The 15,662-nt window shown below is 40.0% G+C and overlaps 12 protein-coding genes across 12 annotated transcripts; 6 read left to right on the top strand and 6 right to left on the bottom strand.

The window, feature by feature from the left end:
* Window positions 1-164: 164 nt before the first annotated feature.
* On the top strand, window positions 165-391 carry JH06_3476 (14 kDa zinc-binding protein; the record flags this gene model as incomplete). The annotated part of the gene is made up of 2 exons (XM_014672254.1): window positions 165-251; window positions 284-391. The coding sequence occupies 2 exons, from the start codon at window positions 165-167 to the stop codon at window positions 389-391; spliced, it is 195 nt and encodes a 64-aa protein (XP_014527740.1).
* Window positions 392-397: 6 nt separating this feature from the next.
* On the top strand, window positions 398-620 carry JH06_3475 (putativehistidine triad protein; the record flags this gene model as incomplete). The annotated part of the gene is made up of 2 exons (XM_014672253.1): window positions 398-521; window positions 553-620. The coding sequence occupies 2 exons, from the start codon at window positions 398-400 to the stop codon at window positions 618-620; spliced, it is 192 nt and encodes a 63-aa protein (XP_014527739.1).
* Window positions 621-905: 285 nt separating this feature from the next.
* On the bottom strand, window positions 906-1,400 carry JH06_3474 (PREG-like protein; the record flags this gene model as incomplete). The annotated part of the gene is made up of 5 exons (XM_014672252.1): window positions 906-923; window positions 952-1,027; window positions 1,058-1,159; window positions 1,215-1,291; window positions 1,317-1,400. 5 exons carry the CDS (start codon window positions 1,398-1,400, stop codon window positions 906-908), a joined length of 357 nt encoding a protein of 118 aa, XP_014527738.1.
* A 431-nt stretch (window positions 1,401-1,831) lies between these two features.
* On the top strand, window positions 1,832-2,436 carry JH06_3473 (heat shock protein HSP20; the record flags this gene model as incomplete). Its single annotated transcript, XM_014672251.1, has 2 exons — window positions 1,832-2,322; window positions 2,370-2,436. 2 exons carry the CDS (start codon window positions 1,832-1,834, stop codon window positions 2,434-2,436), a joined length of 558 nt encoding a protein of 185 aa, XP_014527737.1.
* A 602-nt stretch (window positions 2,437-3,038) lies between these two features.
* On the top strand, window positions 3,039-3,855 carry JH06_3472 (cell division control protein 42-like protein; the record flags this gene model as incomplete). Its single annotated transcript, XM_014672250.1, has 8 exons — window positions 3,039-3,076; window positions 3,110-3,186; window positions 3,220-3,291; window positions 3,323-3,401; window positions 3,433-3,466; window positions 3,491-3,637; window positions 3,668-3,766; window positions 3,796-3,855. 8 exons carry the CDS (start codon window positions 3,039-3,041, stop codon window positions 3,853-3,855), a joined length of 606 nt encoding a protein of 201 aa, XP_014527736.1.
* A 24-nt stretch (window positions 3,856-3,879) lies between these two features.
* Window positions 3,880-5,279, bottom strand: JH06_3471 (hypothetical protein; the record flags this gene model as incomplete). Its single annotated transcript, XM_014672249.1, has 6 exons — window positions 3,880-4,059; window positions 4,089-4,487; window positions 4,518-4,716; window positions 4,747-5,102; window positions 5,131-5,193; window positions 5,223-5,279. 6 exons carry the CDS (start codon window positions 5,277-5,279, stop codon window positions 3,880-3,882), a joined length of 1,254 nt encoding a protein of 417 aa, XP_014527735.1.
* A 963-nt stretch (window positions 5,280-6,242) lies between these two features.
* Window positions 6,243-7,687, bottom strand: JH06_3470 (zinc metalloprotease; the record flags this gene model as incomplete). Its single annotated transcript, XM_014672248.1, has 3 exons — window positions 6,243-6,786; window positions 6,817-7,533; window positions 7,563-7,687. 3 exons carry the CDS (start codon window positions 7,685-7,687, stop codon window positions 6,243-6,245), a joined length of 1,386 nt encoding a protein of 461 aa, XP_014527734.1.
* A 626-nt stretch (window positions 7,688-8,313) lies between these two features.
* Window positions 8,314-8,634, bottom strand: JH06_3469 (peptidase m16 domain-containing protein; the record flags this gene model as incomplete). The annotated part of the gene is given in 3 exon segments (XM_014672247.1): window positions 8,314-8,342; window positions 8,356-8,462; window positions 8,492-8,634. The coding sequence occupies 3 exon segments, from the start codon at window positions 8,632-8,634 to the stop codon at window positions 8,314-8,316; spliced, it is 279 nt and encodes a 92-aa protein (XP_014527733.1).
* Window positions 8,635-8,902: 268 nt separating this feature from the next.
* On the bottom strand, window positions 8,903-10,079 carry JH06_3468 (E3 ubiquitin-protein ligase UBR7; the record flags this gene model as incomplete). The annotated part of the gene is given in 5 exon segments (XM_014672246.1): window positions 8,903-8,968; window positions 8,988-9,071; window positions 9,102-9,606; window positions 9,669-9,775; window positions 9,822-10,079. 5 exon segments carry the CDS (start codon window positions 10,077-10,079, stop codon window positions 8,903-8,905), a joined length of 1,020 nt encoding a protein of 339 aa, XP_014527732.1.
* A 25-nt stretch (window positions 10,080-10,104) lies between these two features.
* On the bottom strand, window positions 10,105-10,907 carry JH06_3467 (hypothetical protein; the record flags this gene model as incomplete). The annotated part of the gene is made up of 2 exons (XM_014672245.1): window positions 10,105-10,465; window positions 10,495-10,907. 2 exons carry the CDS (start codon window positions 10,905-10,907, stop codon window positions 10,105-10,107), a joined length of 774 nt encoding a protein of 257 aa, XP_014527731.1.
* A 200-nt stretch (window positions 10,908-11,107) lies between these two features.
* Window positions 11,108-12,253, top strand: JH06_3466 (RAB proteins geranylgeranyltransferase component; the record flags this gene model as incomplete). Its single annotated transcript, XM_014672244.1, is given in 6 exon segments — window positions 11,108-11,181; window positions 11,211-11,253; window positions 11,286-11,391; window positions 11,403-11,785; window positions 11,818-12,127; window positions 12,165-12,253. The coding sequence occupies 6 exon segments, from the start codon at window positions 11,108-11,110 to the stop codon at window positions 12,251-12,253; spliced, it is 1,005 nt and encodes a 334-aa protein (XP_014527730.1).
* Window positions 12,254-13,341: 1,088 nt separating this feature from the next.
* Window positions 13,342-14,377, top strand: JH06_3465 (hypothetical protein; the record flags this gene model as incomplete). The annotated part of the gene is made up of 3 exons (XM_014672243.1): window positions 13,342-14,037; window positions 14,069-14,133; window positions 14,164-14,377. 3 exons carry the CDS (start codon window positions 13,342-13,344, stop codon window positions 14,375-14,377), a joined length of 975 nt encoding a protein of 324 aa, XP_014527729.1.
* Window positions 14,378-15,662: the final 1,285 nt, after the last annotated feature.

Genomic DNA, 15,662 nt, shown 5'->3' with positions numbered 1-15,662 from the left:
GAGTATATCATTCTGGGAGTAGCTTGCTTCGTGACGATTGTGATTCCTTTCCTTCGTTGGCTCAATCTCAGCACCAATGGTAAAGTGAAGTCGGAGTAAGTAGTTGTCATGTTTGTTATTCCTAAATATTCTCAGGACGTTAAGTCTGTTTTATCAAATCTACAATGTCTGGAGAAGCGAAAGAGTTGACACTTTTCGAGAAGATTGCAAACCATCAGATTCCTTCAACTATCGTGTATGAGGACGATCAAGTGTGTATTGGTCGGACTTGCTTGATGTGTAGTGCTGTGCTTTCAGAGACATCAATCCATGTGCTCCTGTTCATATTATTGTCGTTCCAAAGGTTTGCGGCAATCTTACTCAGTTGAGATATGTTTGCAAGTATTACTGATATAATATGCAGATGCGTGAGGATCAGGAGCAGCTTGTTGGTCATCTAATGAGAGTGGCCACGATTGTTGCCATGCAGGAGAAGTTGGAGCCTGGCTATCGTATTGTCATTAATGATGGTCCTGATGCTCGTGAGTGGTATTTATGTTCCCTAATGTATAGAACAGACTGTGTTCCATCTTCACATCCATGTAATTGGAGGAAAGAAGTGCGGTTGGCCTCCAGTCTAATCATTTCAAGCAGGTGGGTGTTTGTTTACAACACTAGAGGGACTAAAGAACTACTATGTACAGATCTTCCTCGAGTTTTGAGTATCGGAGAAATCAAAAGTGCAATATTCGAGAGAAGAAAACGAATGAGAAGAAGGAACCATTCTTAAAGAAGGAAAGCGAAGAGAACCTAGATTACAGGCATCCTCCGTCTCATACAACATTGGCGGCAAATATCTCTGCAATGTCTAAACAATTCGTTGTGAATCTTTTGATACTCCTCAGGGGAGATTACCAAAGAAAAACTCACCAAAAAGACAAACTCTAACTCCAAGTCATTCAACTCATCAACAGAAACGCCTCCCACTCGTGCATAGAGCTCATTGTTGAAAAAACTATCATCATAGAACTTGGCTGCCTCCATTACACTACTTTTATAAGCGTAATAAAAATCCTACGTTGTCAATACTACACGATGGACGCTATATCCATTAAGCACAAACCCAGGATTCTGGAGTAACAAATCAATGTAGGCAAGAGAACACACAAAACACTCATAACTGCATTGAAAATACTTCATAATTCTACAAAATCAAACATTCTAGGCTTTCATACCTTTCAACATAGTCATCAATAGAGATAGACGGAATTCGCGTGGAGTGAAACTTCGATGTGGAATTATGGCTTGATTTCTATTCAATCAATTAGGTTATGCACCGCTACATCTTCACATCGTGACACAAGAGATTTAATCACACAAATATAGGCTTTCACTAAACTTTCTCCATACTCATCATCCATTATCAATAGATCAAGTACTGATGAAGGACCAGTAATGGAGGAATAACGGCAGGTTCTAATCGTCTCCTATGCATCAAATGATATTAGTTAGAATAATTACAGATATAATAGAGCTTTTGACAACCTATGGGTGTCAGAATCCATCTCAGTTATTGAAGGCCCTATTTATTATGGGTTATATGCTGGCATATGATCCAATTAAGAAAATGAAGGCACTTGCGCTTCTCTAGCTGCCCAATATATTGCTCATAGGTGAGTATACAACTCTTAGAAAATGGATGATTAGTTGGATGTTGGTTGAAAAGAGTCCTTCGGGCTCGAAACTATTTCGATTGAGTAAGAGATGGAATTTTGAGTGCATGTATCAATTACCATCAGTTTGAAAGACATGTGAAGATGACAACCTCGAATTCATACAATTCTCTATTATTATGAGCTTTATTCTGCGAGATCCCTTCTTTAACGGTTTTGAAGACATTCTCAGTTCCAATTGGCCTTTCGGAACCCGAAGCTATCCTTTCTCTCTAGAAGATAAGACAAGCGATGCTATATCTTCTCCAAAGCGCATGAGAAGAGATGTTATTACTCCATTTTCTGGATTTGGCCGAATGGATCTGAAGGAAACTGAAAACAACTATGAGTTGAACGTGGATATTCCAGGAATGAATAAGAGTGAGATTAAAATCACCACAGACAACAATGTGTTGTCAATTGAGGGAGAACGCAAGCAGGAGAAGACAGTTGATGATAAGAGCAACAAGTATCACTTCACTGAAAGACACTTTGGTAGTTTTCATCGCGAAATCTCTCTTCCTGCTAATGCGAATACGGAGAAGATTGATGCCATGTATAATAATGGTGTACTGATGATTTCTATCCCCAAAAAGGAACAGGCAACGAACAAGAAGCACATTGATGTGAAGTAGTCAGAGTTCGTCAAATGATATGTTTGTTACATTCCTTATATAGAGATGTAGAAGATCTTAATTGCTGCACGGATGCCCGAGTGGTCCAAGGGGTTACGTTAAGGCCGTAATGTGTTCGCACTCGAGGGTTCGAGTCCCTCTTCGTGCATTTTTCTTTCTTCTCTTGATGACACAGATCCTTCTTATTTCATGTGGAATCACTGCTATCATCTCTGCTGTGATGTTTGTGAATACTATCATATAAGATGTAGTTTTTGTTCGGACTGGGTTCCATCTATTATCGCAACTATTGATGCTAATTCTTCCTTCATGATTCGTATTATGTTGTCAATCATCCATTGTCTTTAGTCTTAGTTGTTTATTATTTCTTCTGCTTCCTCTCCTTATAGCTATTCAATATTTCAGGTGGGTTGGATGGTCCTTGTATACTGCCAATGTCGAATGAGTTGACTCCATTTATTTTTCTTTCCTTCTCTACAAATCCAAAGAATTATTACATAGTAGTCGTTCATCCGTTGTTTTGGCCTGTTTGAAAGAATCACTAATAAGTGACTGTTATCTTACTGGAATGATATATTCGAATCTTCAATACTAACAAAAGCGATAATCGAAATATCACATCGTGTTGTCAAAATTACAAAAGAACCGTTACACACGCATTTCTTGGACGGTTTCTGATCTTGTTTAGAATACTTGATATAGGAGTTTGACAATGTCAGAACAGAACTCAATTAAGTGTGTGGTTGTTGGGTATCTTTTCAGTGCATGAATTGAGAGTCATAGTGATGGTGCCGTAGGAAAGACTTGCATGCTTATTTCGTATTCAACCGACCATTTCCCTGAAGAATATGTTCCTACTGGTATTTTGTGAGTGAATAGGAGTTCATTTTTAGTTTTTGATAATTACAGGGTTGAAGTGAGTATTGGAAACAAAACTGCAAGTTTGGAGCTATGGGATACTGCAGGTAGTAATTTGTTTTGTGTTTAGACTTGTAGGTCAGGAAGCATATGATCAGCTTCGTCCTCTCTCTTATCCTGATACCGATATCTTTTTGATTGCATATTCTTGTGTGGAGTATGTGTTTTTCGGTTGATCTTACCTTTAGTCGTAATTCATTTAACAATGTCGAAAAGGTTCATGTGTTTAACATCTTTGATCTATAGTGGTTTAAGGAACTAAATCAGCACTGGAAGGATACAAGCCGTCCAGTTCCCTTGTTCCTTGTCGGAACCAAGAAGGATCTCATTTCGGATCCTGCTACGCTTAGCAAACTTAGTGAAAATAAAGAAACGATTGTCACGATGGAAGAGGTACGAAATACTTGATGTCCTGAATTTGAGGCTGAGGCAATGGCGAAGAAGTTAAATGCCGGAGGATGTCTGCAGTGCAGTGCAAAGACACAGGAGGGACTAAAGCCTGTATTCGATAGTGCGGTGAATGTAAGGTGAGAGGATAGAATGTAACATAGTATGTGTTGGAATTGAGAACCGAAGAGGTACCTTCAGGGGGCTGTTGTACCGTTTTGTAAAGCCTAGTAGTGTTATTTGTTTGTTTACAAACAGTCGTATCGCCGAGTAAGACGTCTGTCTTGAATATGCTGAAGTATCGAAGGAATTGAATCAAAGATCAGATCCAGATTGTCCTCCATAGATGCCAGTCGCATATCTTTCATGAAATCGTTCTCAATATTCTCTGATGGGAGTGGTGAAGGAATCGGTTCACATCGCAAGAACTACTCTCAATTCATCTATTCTAACCTACTTCTGTACTGTACCATCGCGAAACAATCTCTTCTGTTGACTCACTCATGCAACCAAAACCAGTAAACATGGGAGGAATCAGAGCCTGAATTGCAACCATCGTAGCATGGTATGCTACATATGCAAGATCTACGTGAAATCCATCCATCATTTGATTATCCCAGGATCCATCTGCATTCTGTTCTTCCAACAGAAATTGAAGCCCATCCAAGATACTCGAATTATTCTCCTCCACACCAAAAATACGCAGACACTGAATAAACTCGCCTACTAAGTGAACATCCTTCTTCTGGATCATAAGAGGTAAATGTTCTTGGAGAAAGAGATATTCATGAGGAAGTTGTTGGATCTGAAGCCGTAATTGGCCCCATTGCGATAGGGTGAAAATAACATGTGTTATCTAGACATCACCAAATCACAACGAAATCACAAGATAACACTGATCTACAAATTCCTTCCATGGCAACTCTAAGGAAGATTTGTAAGGACGGAGAAATGGAAGCCAACGCAGAAAGTCATCATATGAACACTCCAAATCAATTCCAGCCATGTTGCAGTAGAAGGAGTAAATGAGACTATTGGACAATAATCGATATGGAGTGATAATCACTACTTCACTATTGCAATGTCTACAAATAAATACTTCAATTCATAACAACTTGCAGTTAGTACTTCTTCGTGGGTTTCGCCGATGACATTTCACACACAAATCAACTACTGTTGAAGGAATACTCTCCTCAAGTGGATTCCATCCAAACAATTCCATCACTGATAGCCTCTTTCCCGAGTTGTCATCTTCTTGGCTTGATACAACATATTTCTGGAGGTCTCCACCGAAATGCACATCAGAGTTTAAACATTGTAGACTATAGAGAATGATGGCTGCATCCATGACTTCCTGCTCATTTGGAATCTCCTTCTCTTTCCAATAACCACTTTGAAGCGTTGCTAACCATTTCGTTTTCACAACATTTAGATACTCCAATGTTAAGTGACGAATTGGCTCAGGAGAGACCTATATGGAACCAGAACCTCTGTATTACTTTGCTCAGATCATAGAAACATTGGATAATATCGTTTCCAAATGTATTAAAAACATCTGGATTCTTGGATAACAGATAGATATATTCCAAACCTTTCCGAATTGCTTCGACTCGTATTTCTGACCTCCAGTAATCATTAGTATGATCATAAACACTCCTTGAAAATAGTTCGTTTAATTGATCTCCACTTGTCTTCGCAATGAGGTTCTGGACACAATTCTGGAAGTTTGAAGACAGTTCCATCTCCTATTCCACGAACTCGTCAGATTCCAATGATAATACAAACAAACAAAACAAAGTATTAGAATCCCTGTTGGAGTAACTCTCCAAAGGACAAAACTACGGTTTCGTATCCCATTTCCTTCAGCTCTTCGTCGAATTCTTCAACCTTATCTTCCGGACACGTCATCACGCCACATGTTAATTCTACCTCAAATATACGGCTTAACTCATCGCGAATACAACTCTCAACCTCCTCTTTTGTCACCATTCCGAGTTCCTTCAAAGCCATCTTCGACATGTGAGCATCTTTTCCATCAGCAATTCTTGTAAGTGCATCCAACACCACATCATCCATAGAGTCACACAGTGAATAACACATCGCTCCTCGAGCTCCATCCAATTCCAACTCACTCACTCCTTTGTCTGCATATTCCTCCAGGATGGAAGCAGCTGCTTCCAGAGCCTCCACAGGAGCTGAACAATCACTAAGATAGAAACACTCATATCCCTGATCCAGACGAGGCAATCTACTTCTTACATTCATTCCTCACACCTACAATCCAAAATCATAACTGAGTCCTTTCCCTCGAATCGCTCTCCAAAATGGCCCTTCGAACCCCGCTAACAACTCTTTGGCAACGTGAAGTACCATCAAGTTGTGAAGTGAACGAGTTTTCAGGTCTGGAACGACTAACGAGAATGAAACAGTCGTGACATCCTTCATCCCACAAAGATACACTTTCCCCGTGGGTATCGACTTATGATAGATATTAGACTGAATGAAAGGAAGGGTGGTTGGAATGGAAGAGAATGACTTCTTGTGAAGAGTAAGTGAATGAAGAACTTCAGCTGAGAGTTGTGTGTGTGTGAAATCAGTACTTATGAAGAGACTATTCATTAGTCAATAAGAAGAAGAGAAACTGAATATGTGAAGCATCACAAAGTTTAACCCGAAGAGCCTCCAGAGATTGGAGTAGTGATTCGTGTGTATCATTCTCTGTATTCAACGTCTGAAGCCAACAACGCATATGAATCTGATCAAAACAGTTATAATTCGATTCTTCTGAGAGAACAAGTCGTCGTAAGAGAATCTCTGCCACATTATCTCCATTATGAACTCGTTCCTCTAATAGTTTTAAGACTTTTGAGATTGCTGAGAACACTCTTTCACTGTGAAGGTCACTACACAGAAGAACGTCATGCATCAATTGCAATCCCTGATTCAGATTCTCCTTCTCTACACGAAGTTGAAAGGAAGCCACTTCACATGAACGATTCGGTTGATATGCTGAAGTTGGATTTACACCCAGCTGGAAAGAACAAGAAAGAGTTTGAGTATACAGCAAATCAATGACTTCATCACTTGTCCTCACAGTTCCATTTGATAGAATCTGAGGACACTCTGTGATAGATGCAAAGAGAATTGGAAGGAGACTAGTGTTCAAATTATCAATCAACTCATACCGCTTCTCTTCAATTGAGAGTGACTGCGTCGGGAATAGACATGCTATTGTCGCAAATTCTGTGGTGGTATGATAAACTCGTACTTCATAAGGACATGCAGCCTTCACTATTTCCTGTAGCTGGGGATACAGACGAGGATCACTGCATTCTACTACTTCACCTCGCACACATCCACTCCATGTATCGTGCAATGGTACTGCATTCACCGTTGGAATTGGTACATTCTCTATTAACTCGTCTGGAATCCTCTTATCATTCACTTCCTGTGCTGCTTCTTGTGCCATTTCGGCTGCTTCGAGTCCCTCCTTCCCAAGAGTCTGTACACGATATTCCACTAGTTCTTTCTCTGCTGTTGCTACCCTCTCTGCAGCTTCTGAAGAGGGTGTAGCAATAACCGTGACAAGATGTGTTTGACCACCTTCAGTGAAGAATTGGTGAAGGAGATTGACAAAGATTGAAGGGTCTGGATTGGCGAGTAATGAGGTGAGGAACTTAGAATATGATAGTGATGATTCTAGTTCTGCGAATTCAGAAGGATCCCCGCGATGCTCGCTATATCTGACAATAAGTCCAATCATCAAGAACGACAAGAAATGAAGGAAAATATTGTCTGCAAACGCTTCTGTGGCACATTCTTCGAGACTCTCCTTGAATCGATTCAGATTCTTCGTGATGGTCTGAATCATTCTCTTCATGTTGATTCCCATGGAAATCTCTCTATCATGAAGTCTTATACCATCTTATACCGTTGGATCAATCGATCAAATTCAGGTCGAATGCGATCAATGCTCTCTTTCTCCACATTACTAAACTGAATACAATAAGCAGCAGTGCGATTGTCATATGTATCATAGGATACTTCTCCACACATTCTCTGATCAATTACGAAATATTGGGAAAGTAAAGAATTTGTCGAATCTGTCAAATAGCTAACAGTTAATTATTCTATAGTATCGAATACTCCAATAATAACTGAAGGAGTGAACAGGTTTGGAAATCCGTAATAGGAACAGTTCTTGCTGCAATACTTACATGATTATTATTACCCTCTTCATCAGCACTAGGAAACGTTACATAAGTAACAGGAGCAGAATCATCACAAATGAAACTCATTTCATGCATCCAAGGACGATGGTAGGGTGGAAGCGGATTTACAGTACGTTGAATAATCTGATTCTCAAACTGCTTTAAGGATTCCAGTAACATCGAATCACCATTCTCCCAACTACCTCCAACGATTAAGCACATATTATCAGGACGATAATATTCTCGGTGATATCGTCGGATCTGTTCAATCGTCAAGTCACGTAGATTTGAAATATCACCTCCAAAATATGAAGAGTAGCGTTAAGAACTCTTTGGATCCACGATAAGGAGGATATATATCCACTGTTGCCATATAATAATGAGCACAGCTTTCGAGACATGATTTCATCACAAGTGTTCTGGACAGACTCCATTTCACTGTAAACTACTCCCTCATCTTCTCCATCTCCATTAATCGAATGAACTTCTGTGATAAATGCCTCTTTCGTCAACGTAGGGAAGAGGATATGCTTGAATGAAGTGAAATCCCAATTCCTACATCCAAATACATGGGTAAAATACTTAGGAAGCCTTCAATACCAGCAACCTCAAGGGAATATCTACATTCTACAACAATACTCTTACATACACTGTATGATCAATATCCGTCCAAGCATTTGTTCCTTGCGCAAAACAACGATTTGCCACTTGGTCCAAAATTCCCTTATAAGGATACTCCTGACTCCCTGTGAAAATGAGATGTTCAAGTGATCCATTAAGGTATTCTCTCATCGCTGAAATGGTTTAGGATATGAGTATGAGGAAGTCCATCATCTTTCTTAGTATACTCTGTGTCAAGAGCTTCTGTTGTAATGGACTAATTATAATACCAATTCAAAAGAAAATTACGAAGTAACCTTTAACAATCGTCGACTTCGAGTGGATTGTGTAAAGCGTCAACCCTGTCCTGTGGAATCGATAGAGACTAACCTCATTACCACAAATACAGGTCGTTCCGAGACATGAGTACATCGAAAGTAGTTTATTTGTGAAAACAGATTCATTCACGATCATGTTTAATCTTATTTATAATCCGTTCTAACATCTTGGCTCCTTGCATCACATCCTATTCATTATAAAACTACAAACGATTCCACATTTTGAACTACAATATTACGTTGATGAGATTCTGATTCTGAGAGTGTTTGTCGTAGCATGTATTTCATGATCTAGAAGTGACTCCTTTTTTTCTCTCTTACGAGTTTCATTGCTCCTGCTTTGTCATTCTTTTTCAGCCGAGAACGAATTTTCCTCTCCATCTTCTTCTCTTCGTTATCATCAACTTCCTCTTCTTTGTCTCGTTGCGATTCCTGTTGTGGAAGTTGTGAAGGTTGCACCATTGGTGGAGACTGTAAAGGCTGCCCTACTAACTGTGTTTGCATTGGCTGAACTTGACTTCCTATTTTCGATTCACAGGCCTCACAATAGAAGTCTTTCTTCTCATCTTCCAAATTAATCACCTCCCCATGAGTCAATAAATATCGTTCCTTTGCACAATCTTCATGAAACCAATCACAACACTGAACACATTGGACCATTGGAAGTCGTTCTTCTTTGTCACAGTAGCACCATCGATCACGCCAATTATGGTTAAAGTGATTGCAGGATTGTTCAGGCTTGGAAGGACATAGCGAACACTCATGAAGATGAGGAATATCTTCGCGAGACAGAGAGGGCTGGTCGAGAAGGGCCAATTGATCCAGTCTTTGGAACAATAGATTCCCACAGTCACAAGCAACACTTTTCTTCATCCCTAATTCAACTACTTCATGCCCTCGAGCTTCATGACAGTGATACGCACATTGTTCACAGAGTGCTCCCACATCACACATGGATTGGATCTCAGTTGCCGACCATTCTGGATGTAATCGCGCTAACAATCGATCATATTGGTCTCGACATGTTCGACAAACAAATACTTGTTGACAACAGACTCCATATTGGTCCCAAGAACAACGCATATACTCGTTACGAACTCCCTGAAGCATCCACTCTTCAGCCTCTTCTTCCATATCCTCTCCCAAATTCACTACATCTGCCGGTTCGTCACCAGTTGACTCCTCATCAATTGGAAATGATTGAGTGAGAGACAATAAAGCAATCTCTGTATCGGTCGTAACTAGAACAGCATCAGGCACAGCAAGAGAATGAGTGAGAGAGAGAGGATGCAAACTCATAATGGGTGATTCTGCTACATATCAATTAGACCTCATAGTGAATACATATTGATACAGAGGTTGAAGAGGAAGGTCCATGTACTGAAATTAAACCATCATCATTGCCTGTAATGAGGTATCCATCTTGAAAGATACAATTTCGAGAGTATTTCTGGTTGTGTTGGACATTAAGAATAGATACTCCGTTACCCGCACATACCTCCTGAACCAAATCGACAGTAGCAATACAAGAATGTCCATTCACACAAACAAAACGATTGGAATTATCCCAAGTCACAGCAACAGGATCACAAGACTCAGGGAAGAAAAGCGAGTGAATTGGAAGTGATGGCTGCCGAATATCGTAAATGTGCAGACTATGGTCAGAATCCCCAACAGCCACCAATCTACAGTTCACACTCACTAGTACTGATACTGTTTATCTGAAGAAATGCCAAAGCAAGACACAGAGGGTCGTTGAATAAAGGGAGTCACAACATCTTGAGAACCATCAAGCACAACAATCTGCTGACTCATACAACCTAACCACGAATCGGTTTGAATAAATCGCTGAAGTTGACGTATTGGTGCTTTTGATTTGATACACTGAGTATCTGTATGGGTTTGCACATCCCATAGATAAACAGAACCATTTCCTACTGAAACAGCAACTAACGATGATAGCTCATTGAACGAACAGCAATTGATACAATCTTCGTAAGGCGAACAATTGAGATCCAAGTGAGTCAATCGTCCATACATTGAAATCTCCTCAAAAGACAAGGATGTATACGATGAGTCATTCGCCACAACCAAGTTCTGATTCTCAGCAACATCTGCATATCCCATAGTATGAGCACTAAAGCTAACAGAAACCAGATAGTTTCTTACTTTTTGGAAATAATCGAGGCTGGTGGAACGAGGCCACTTTCAGAAGAACCATTGCAAGTCTTCGGATTGCAAATCCGAGTTATCACGGATCTCATTCCAAAAATCTCTATCAATAGAGAACGATTGCTGTGAGTTCAGTTGATTATTAAGCATCATCGATGGATAAGGAGTTACAAGCAGAATACGATTATGTGCTTCTGGGAACAAACTTTGAGAATTCGGTATTTGCGGGGTTTGGAATCAAGGAAGAATGAAACCTAGTGCATTATCTCGAATTGGGAAGCGTGTATTACTAATTGATACAGTAGATATGGATTGTTGATATTCATATCATAGAATTCCTTCTATGGGTCGAATCAAGCTTCTCTTTCCTATTCGGAACTACGAAACTTTCCAAAGGATAAAGATCTGAGTAAACTACCATTTGATATTAGTCCCTTACGTAAATATTAGACTTTGTTGTGATCATAGCTGTTGAAGAGTGTCTTCGTTTATTGAATCAACCTGTGACTCGTCGTACAATTGATTGGGAAAAGGAGACCTTTGTTGTTACTGAAGAAGAGCCAATCACTCCTGAACAGTATTCTCCCAATGACGTATGTCTTCACAATGTCGTAGATGAATGGAATAAACCTTCTGTTTCGTTCTGGAGGGAGATGATAGCAGAGTCATCAGATTCAGATTCTCCTGAACTTCAATCTGTAGAAGAGCGTATTATAAAACAGAATCGACGCTACAATTTTGATATAAATAGTAGCATGATTCTCTCTCAAGGTGAGGTTGTTTCTGTTTTAGCAGAGTCTGGCCTTGGCCAATATACACAGTTTTATCCTATGGTATTTCCATCCTAATTTCAATTCTGTTGTAGAATAGTATTTCTGCCTTGATCGAACAAGATTCCAAAGCTGAAGTGATGAAACTCCCATGTAGTCGTCAGGAAGTCTTTGCAAGCAAGACAATCAGTCTAAAGGATAAACGATTTCTTGCAAAGTTCATTCAGTTCATTGGAGATAGTATTGCATCAACAGAAGAAGATGCTTTGGCTGTGAATGATGTGGAGCTGAAGCAAGGCCGTAGTTTAACCAGACCTCAGAACAAATCTGTGTTGATCATTGATCTAGAGAAATATACCAATGTTCCGTTTGTTGATTTTCTGAAGTCAGAATTCCAGATCACAGGTATTCTTAAAGACATGATAATGTAGGCATGTTGGAGATGATTGGTCAGATAGCTATTCCATCTGTTTAACTGGCTCGGATCAGTCATATCTCTCCGATTCTCATTGTACTCTTCTTCCTCAATAATGATAGTTAGCCTTTGTCCCATTACTCACTCCAGACGGAATTCATCGTGTTCAGGAGTTCATCAAATCATTGAACATCTATGGAACAACACCATTCCTCTATCCGATCTATGGATGTGGCGATATTCTACAGTCCTTTTGTAGAATCAATAATGTGTATGCAGGTCTCACAATGCTCCAGACTCAAGTGATTCGAGTGATCACACGAAATCGGGATCAAAAGGTCCTTGCTATCGAAATTGCAAATGAAAGCATTCATACAGTTATTCGATGCAAGAATGTGATCGCAAGCGATGATTATCCGTTTATGGAAAGGATGACGGAAATCCGACCGATTTATGGAAAGGTGATTCATGGAATCTATCTGTTCACAGGAAATGATAAAAGAGATATAGCAGATAAAAAGGATTTGAGAGAGATTATTGTAATTCCAGCAACCGAGTCTCATCGAGCAATCTACCTCCTTGTGGTACCTTTTATTACTTTATGTGAAGTATAGCTGAACGACGAATTCAAAATGACTGCTCCTCAAGAGTCCTTGATTCATGCTTTCATGGAAATCGAGAAAGTCGATGAGAATACAATAGATTCCTTATATTCTATTATGGATACTGCTGTTCAGAGATATCTTGGCCAATTGTCGAGTTCAGTTCCAGTTTCTGTTCTGTATGATTGTCACTATATTGAAGTGAGTTCTGCTCATGGATATGACTGTAGGTAACTCGATCCTGTCAGCCTTCTGCTTCAAACTATTATTACTTCCCTACTCGACAAGAAGGATGTTATTTGTATATGGACCATCGCATGAAACATGTTCGAGAGATGTTTGAGAAGCTGTGTCCAGGAGATCGTTTCTTACCTCAGGTATGAATTTTGGGACTTGAATAGCGAATAGACTCATAGTAGTAAGGAAGCAAGTAAGGAAGATGAAATAGCTCAGGAACTGTCTCTATTTGATGAGCTCACTGAATGAGTTGTTTGTTATGACATTCTTTCTTCTTGGTGATGGAATGTTCTGTTTGTGGAAAGAAGAATGCATGTATTGAGTGTTGTGACGTGAAACTATGTCTTCTTGACTTTCTCTGCTCGATGCATGCCGGTCATTATGGTCAATCCAAAATCATTGATGTGGACCAATTCAACAAAGATTTAGATTATTGCAAACAGGTAGAAGTGGATTTGAAGAGTGATTTACAGATGAAGGCTGAATGTGAGATATCTCTTGGAAATGATATTCGAACCATTGATAAAAGTTCACAAAGAGAAAAAGAAGCATCATCTCGCGTTGTTTCGGAATCGTCAAAGGCATGGGATCTCGAACAGAAGAAAAAAGCAGTATCTGATAGTGTTATTGATATGAGTTTGTATTTTCCCCATGAATCAGTGATAGAATCATTACCTCCCATTCCTCGTATTGAAAGGAATGAAAATGATTCCTTTGCAGCAATTATGACAAAGATGTTAACCCGTTCCTTGCAATATCGATTTGATTTCATGCCCTTGAAGATGAAGCAAGAAGTCCTTGATTTTTACCACGCAGATTCTTCTTCGGATGACTCCTTTCTTTTTGCGAGAGAGTTAGGGAGTATTGTCATGCAAATGGTGAGTGTAATTCTCTCAAAAGGGGAACGTGGCGAGCTGTGGATATCAAAACCAAATACTGAAGGTCGTACAATTGAAATGACGTGGTCAAAGGAAGAACGGATGAGACAGTGGGTTCGCTCTCTTGATTCGAATCTTCTCTCTTGTGATGATACCGCAATTATTCAGCTCATTCTTTTAAAAGTCGAATCAGAGGAGTGTAATTATGAAGTAGAAGATCATAGACATCACAGAAGTAGACTTCAGCCAATACTACTCCGAAATGCAGTCAATGAAATCGTAATATCACGATAAAGGGATTAGATCTAGAAATAGCAGTCAACTGAATGACAACCGTCAGTTAGTAGATATGGTTTGTTCGAAATGTGGAAATAAGCAAATGCTACGTTTTGCAATCAAGGAGTATGTCCCAATTAGCACCCATGATGAGATTTGGGTTAATAAGGATGCTGTTGATTTTCTTGTCGAATTCACTTGTCCTCGTTGTGGCTACCAGTTTCGAAGTGAAAATTGGTTGGAATAAAGGATTAGTAGACTCTTTGTGTTCATATTCAGGAGAGTTGTTTGTTAAGAGATCCATATTGGTTGTCCAAGAATTCTCTCCAATTCTCTCACTCATGAATGTTCAGTCTTTACAAGCTATTCACAATCTCCATCATGTAAGAATTCGGTATATGAATAGTTCCAGTGAATCCCAAAATCCCCTCCATTTTGTTCGGCACACATTCATTTTTGGGAGTATCTTCAATCCCCATCTTACGGGATTATCTTTGAGTTTATTTTTGTGTATTATCCAAAATGCCACAACCAGAGTATGGATTCATGTAACGAAGATTGATTTCCGTAGCTCCGATATGTTTGCTCTGTGCTATGCATGTGGTTATTATGTCCCACAATCTGACATTGGGTCTCATGACAAAGTTTGTCCGGCTACGGAAGAGGAAAAGAAAAAGGTAATGCATGGATAGTATATTGATAGTCAGGTTGCAACAGCAAGATACGAATTTGTAGATGCCTCTCAAGTACCTGAAGGAGGTATTTTCAAAGGGAAATCGAAATTTGTCTCAAGTTTTTTGAATTCTGTGAAGACAATTGGAAAGAAGAATCAGGATTCTTCATCTGATGAAGAAGAGGAAAAGAAATCCTCGAATGATGATGAAGAGGAGCGCAAGCGTAAGAAGAAAGAGGAAAAGCGAAGAAGGAAGGAGGAAGAAGCAGCTGCAGCTGCTGCTGAAGCAGAAGCTGAAGAGAAACGTCGCAAGAAGGAAGAGAAGAGAAAGAGAAAGGCCGAAGCCGCTGAAGCTGAGATGAAGAGTCCAAGAGGAGAAGAGACAGAAGAGGAAAGGAAGAAGCGTCATGAAGAGAAGAAGAAGCGCAAGGAAGCTGAAGCTGCTGCTCTTGCTGCTGCTGAAGCTGAAGAGAAGAAGAAGCAGGAGGAGGAAGAGGAAGCTCGACGAAAGCGAAAGGAGGAGAGACGAAAGCGCAAGGAAGCTGAAGCTGCTTCATCACCAGTACCTGGTGAGGAAGTGAAGGCTGTGGAAGAAACAGAAGAAGAAAGAAGGAAGAGAAAGGAAGAGAAGAAGAAGCGAAAGGAAGAGGAAGCTGCTGCTGCTGCAGCTGCAGCTGCTGCCGAAGCTGAGGAGGAAGAGAGAAGGAAGAGAAAGGAAGAGAAGAAGAGACGAAAAGAAGAGGAAGCTGCAGCGGCAGCAGCAGCTGCTGAGGAAGAAGAGAGGCGCAAGAGAAAGGAGGAAAAGAGAAAACGTAAGGAAGCCGAGGCTGCTGCAGCTGCTGCCGCTGCTGAGGAAGAG

This window comes from Blastocystis sp. subtype 4 (genome assembly GCF_000743755.1).
Source record: "Blastocystis sp. subtype 4 strain WR1 chromosome Unknown seqid_0105, whole genome shotgun sequence".
In the NCBI taxonomy this organism is placed as follows: domain Eukaryota; class Bigyra; order Opalinata; family Blastocystidae; genus Blastocystis; species Blastocystis sp. subtype 4.
This window is presented reverse-complemented; position numbering and strand designations above follow the sequence as displayed.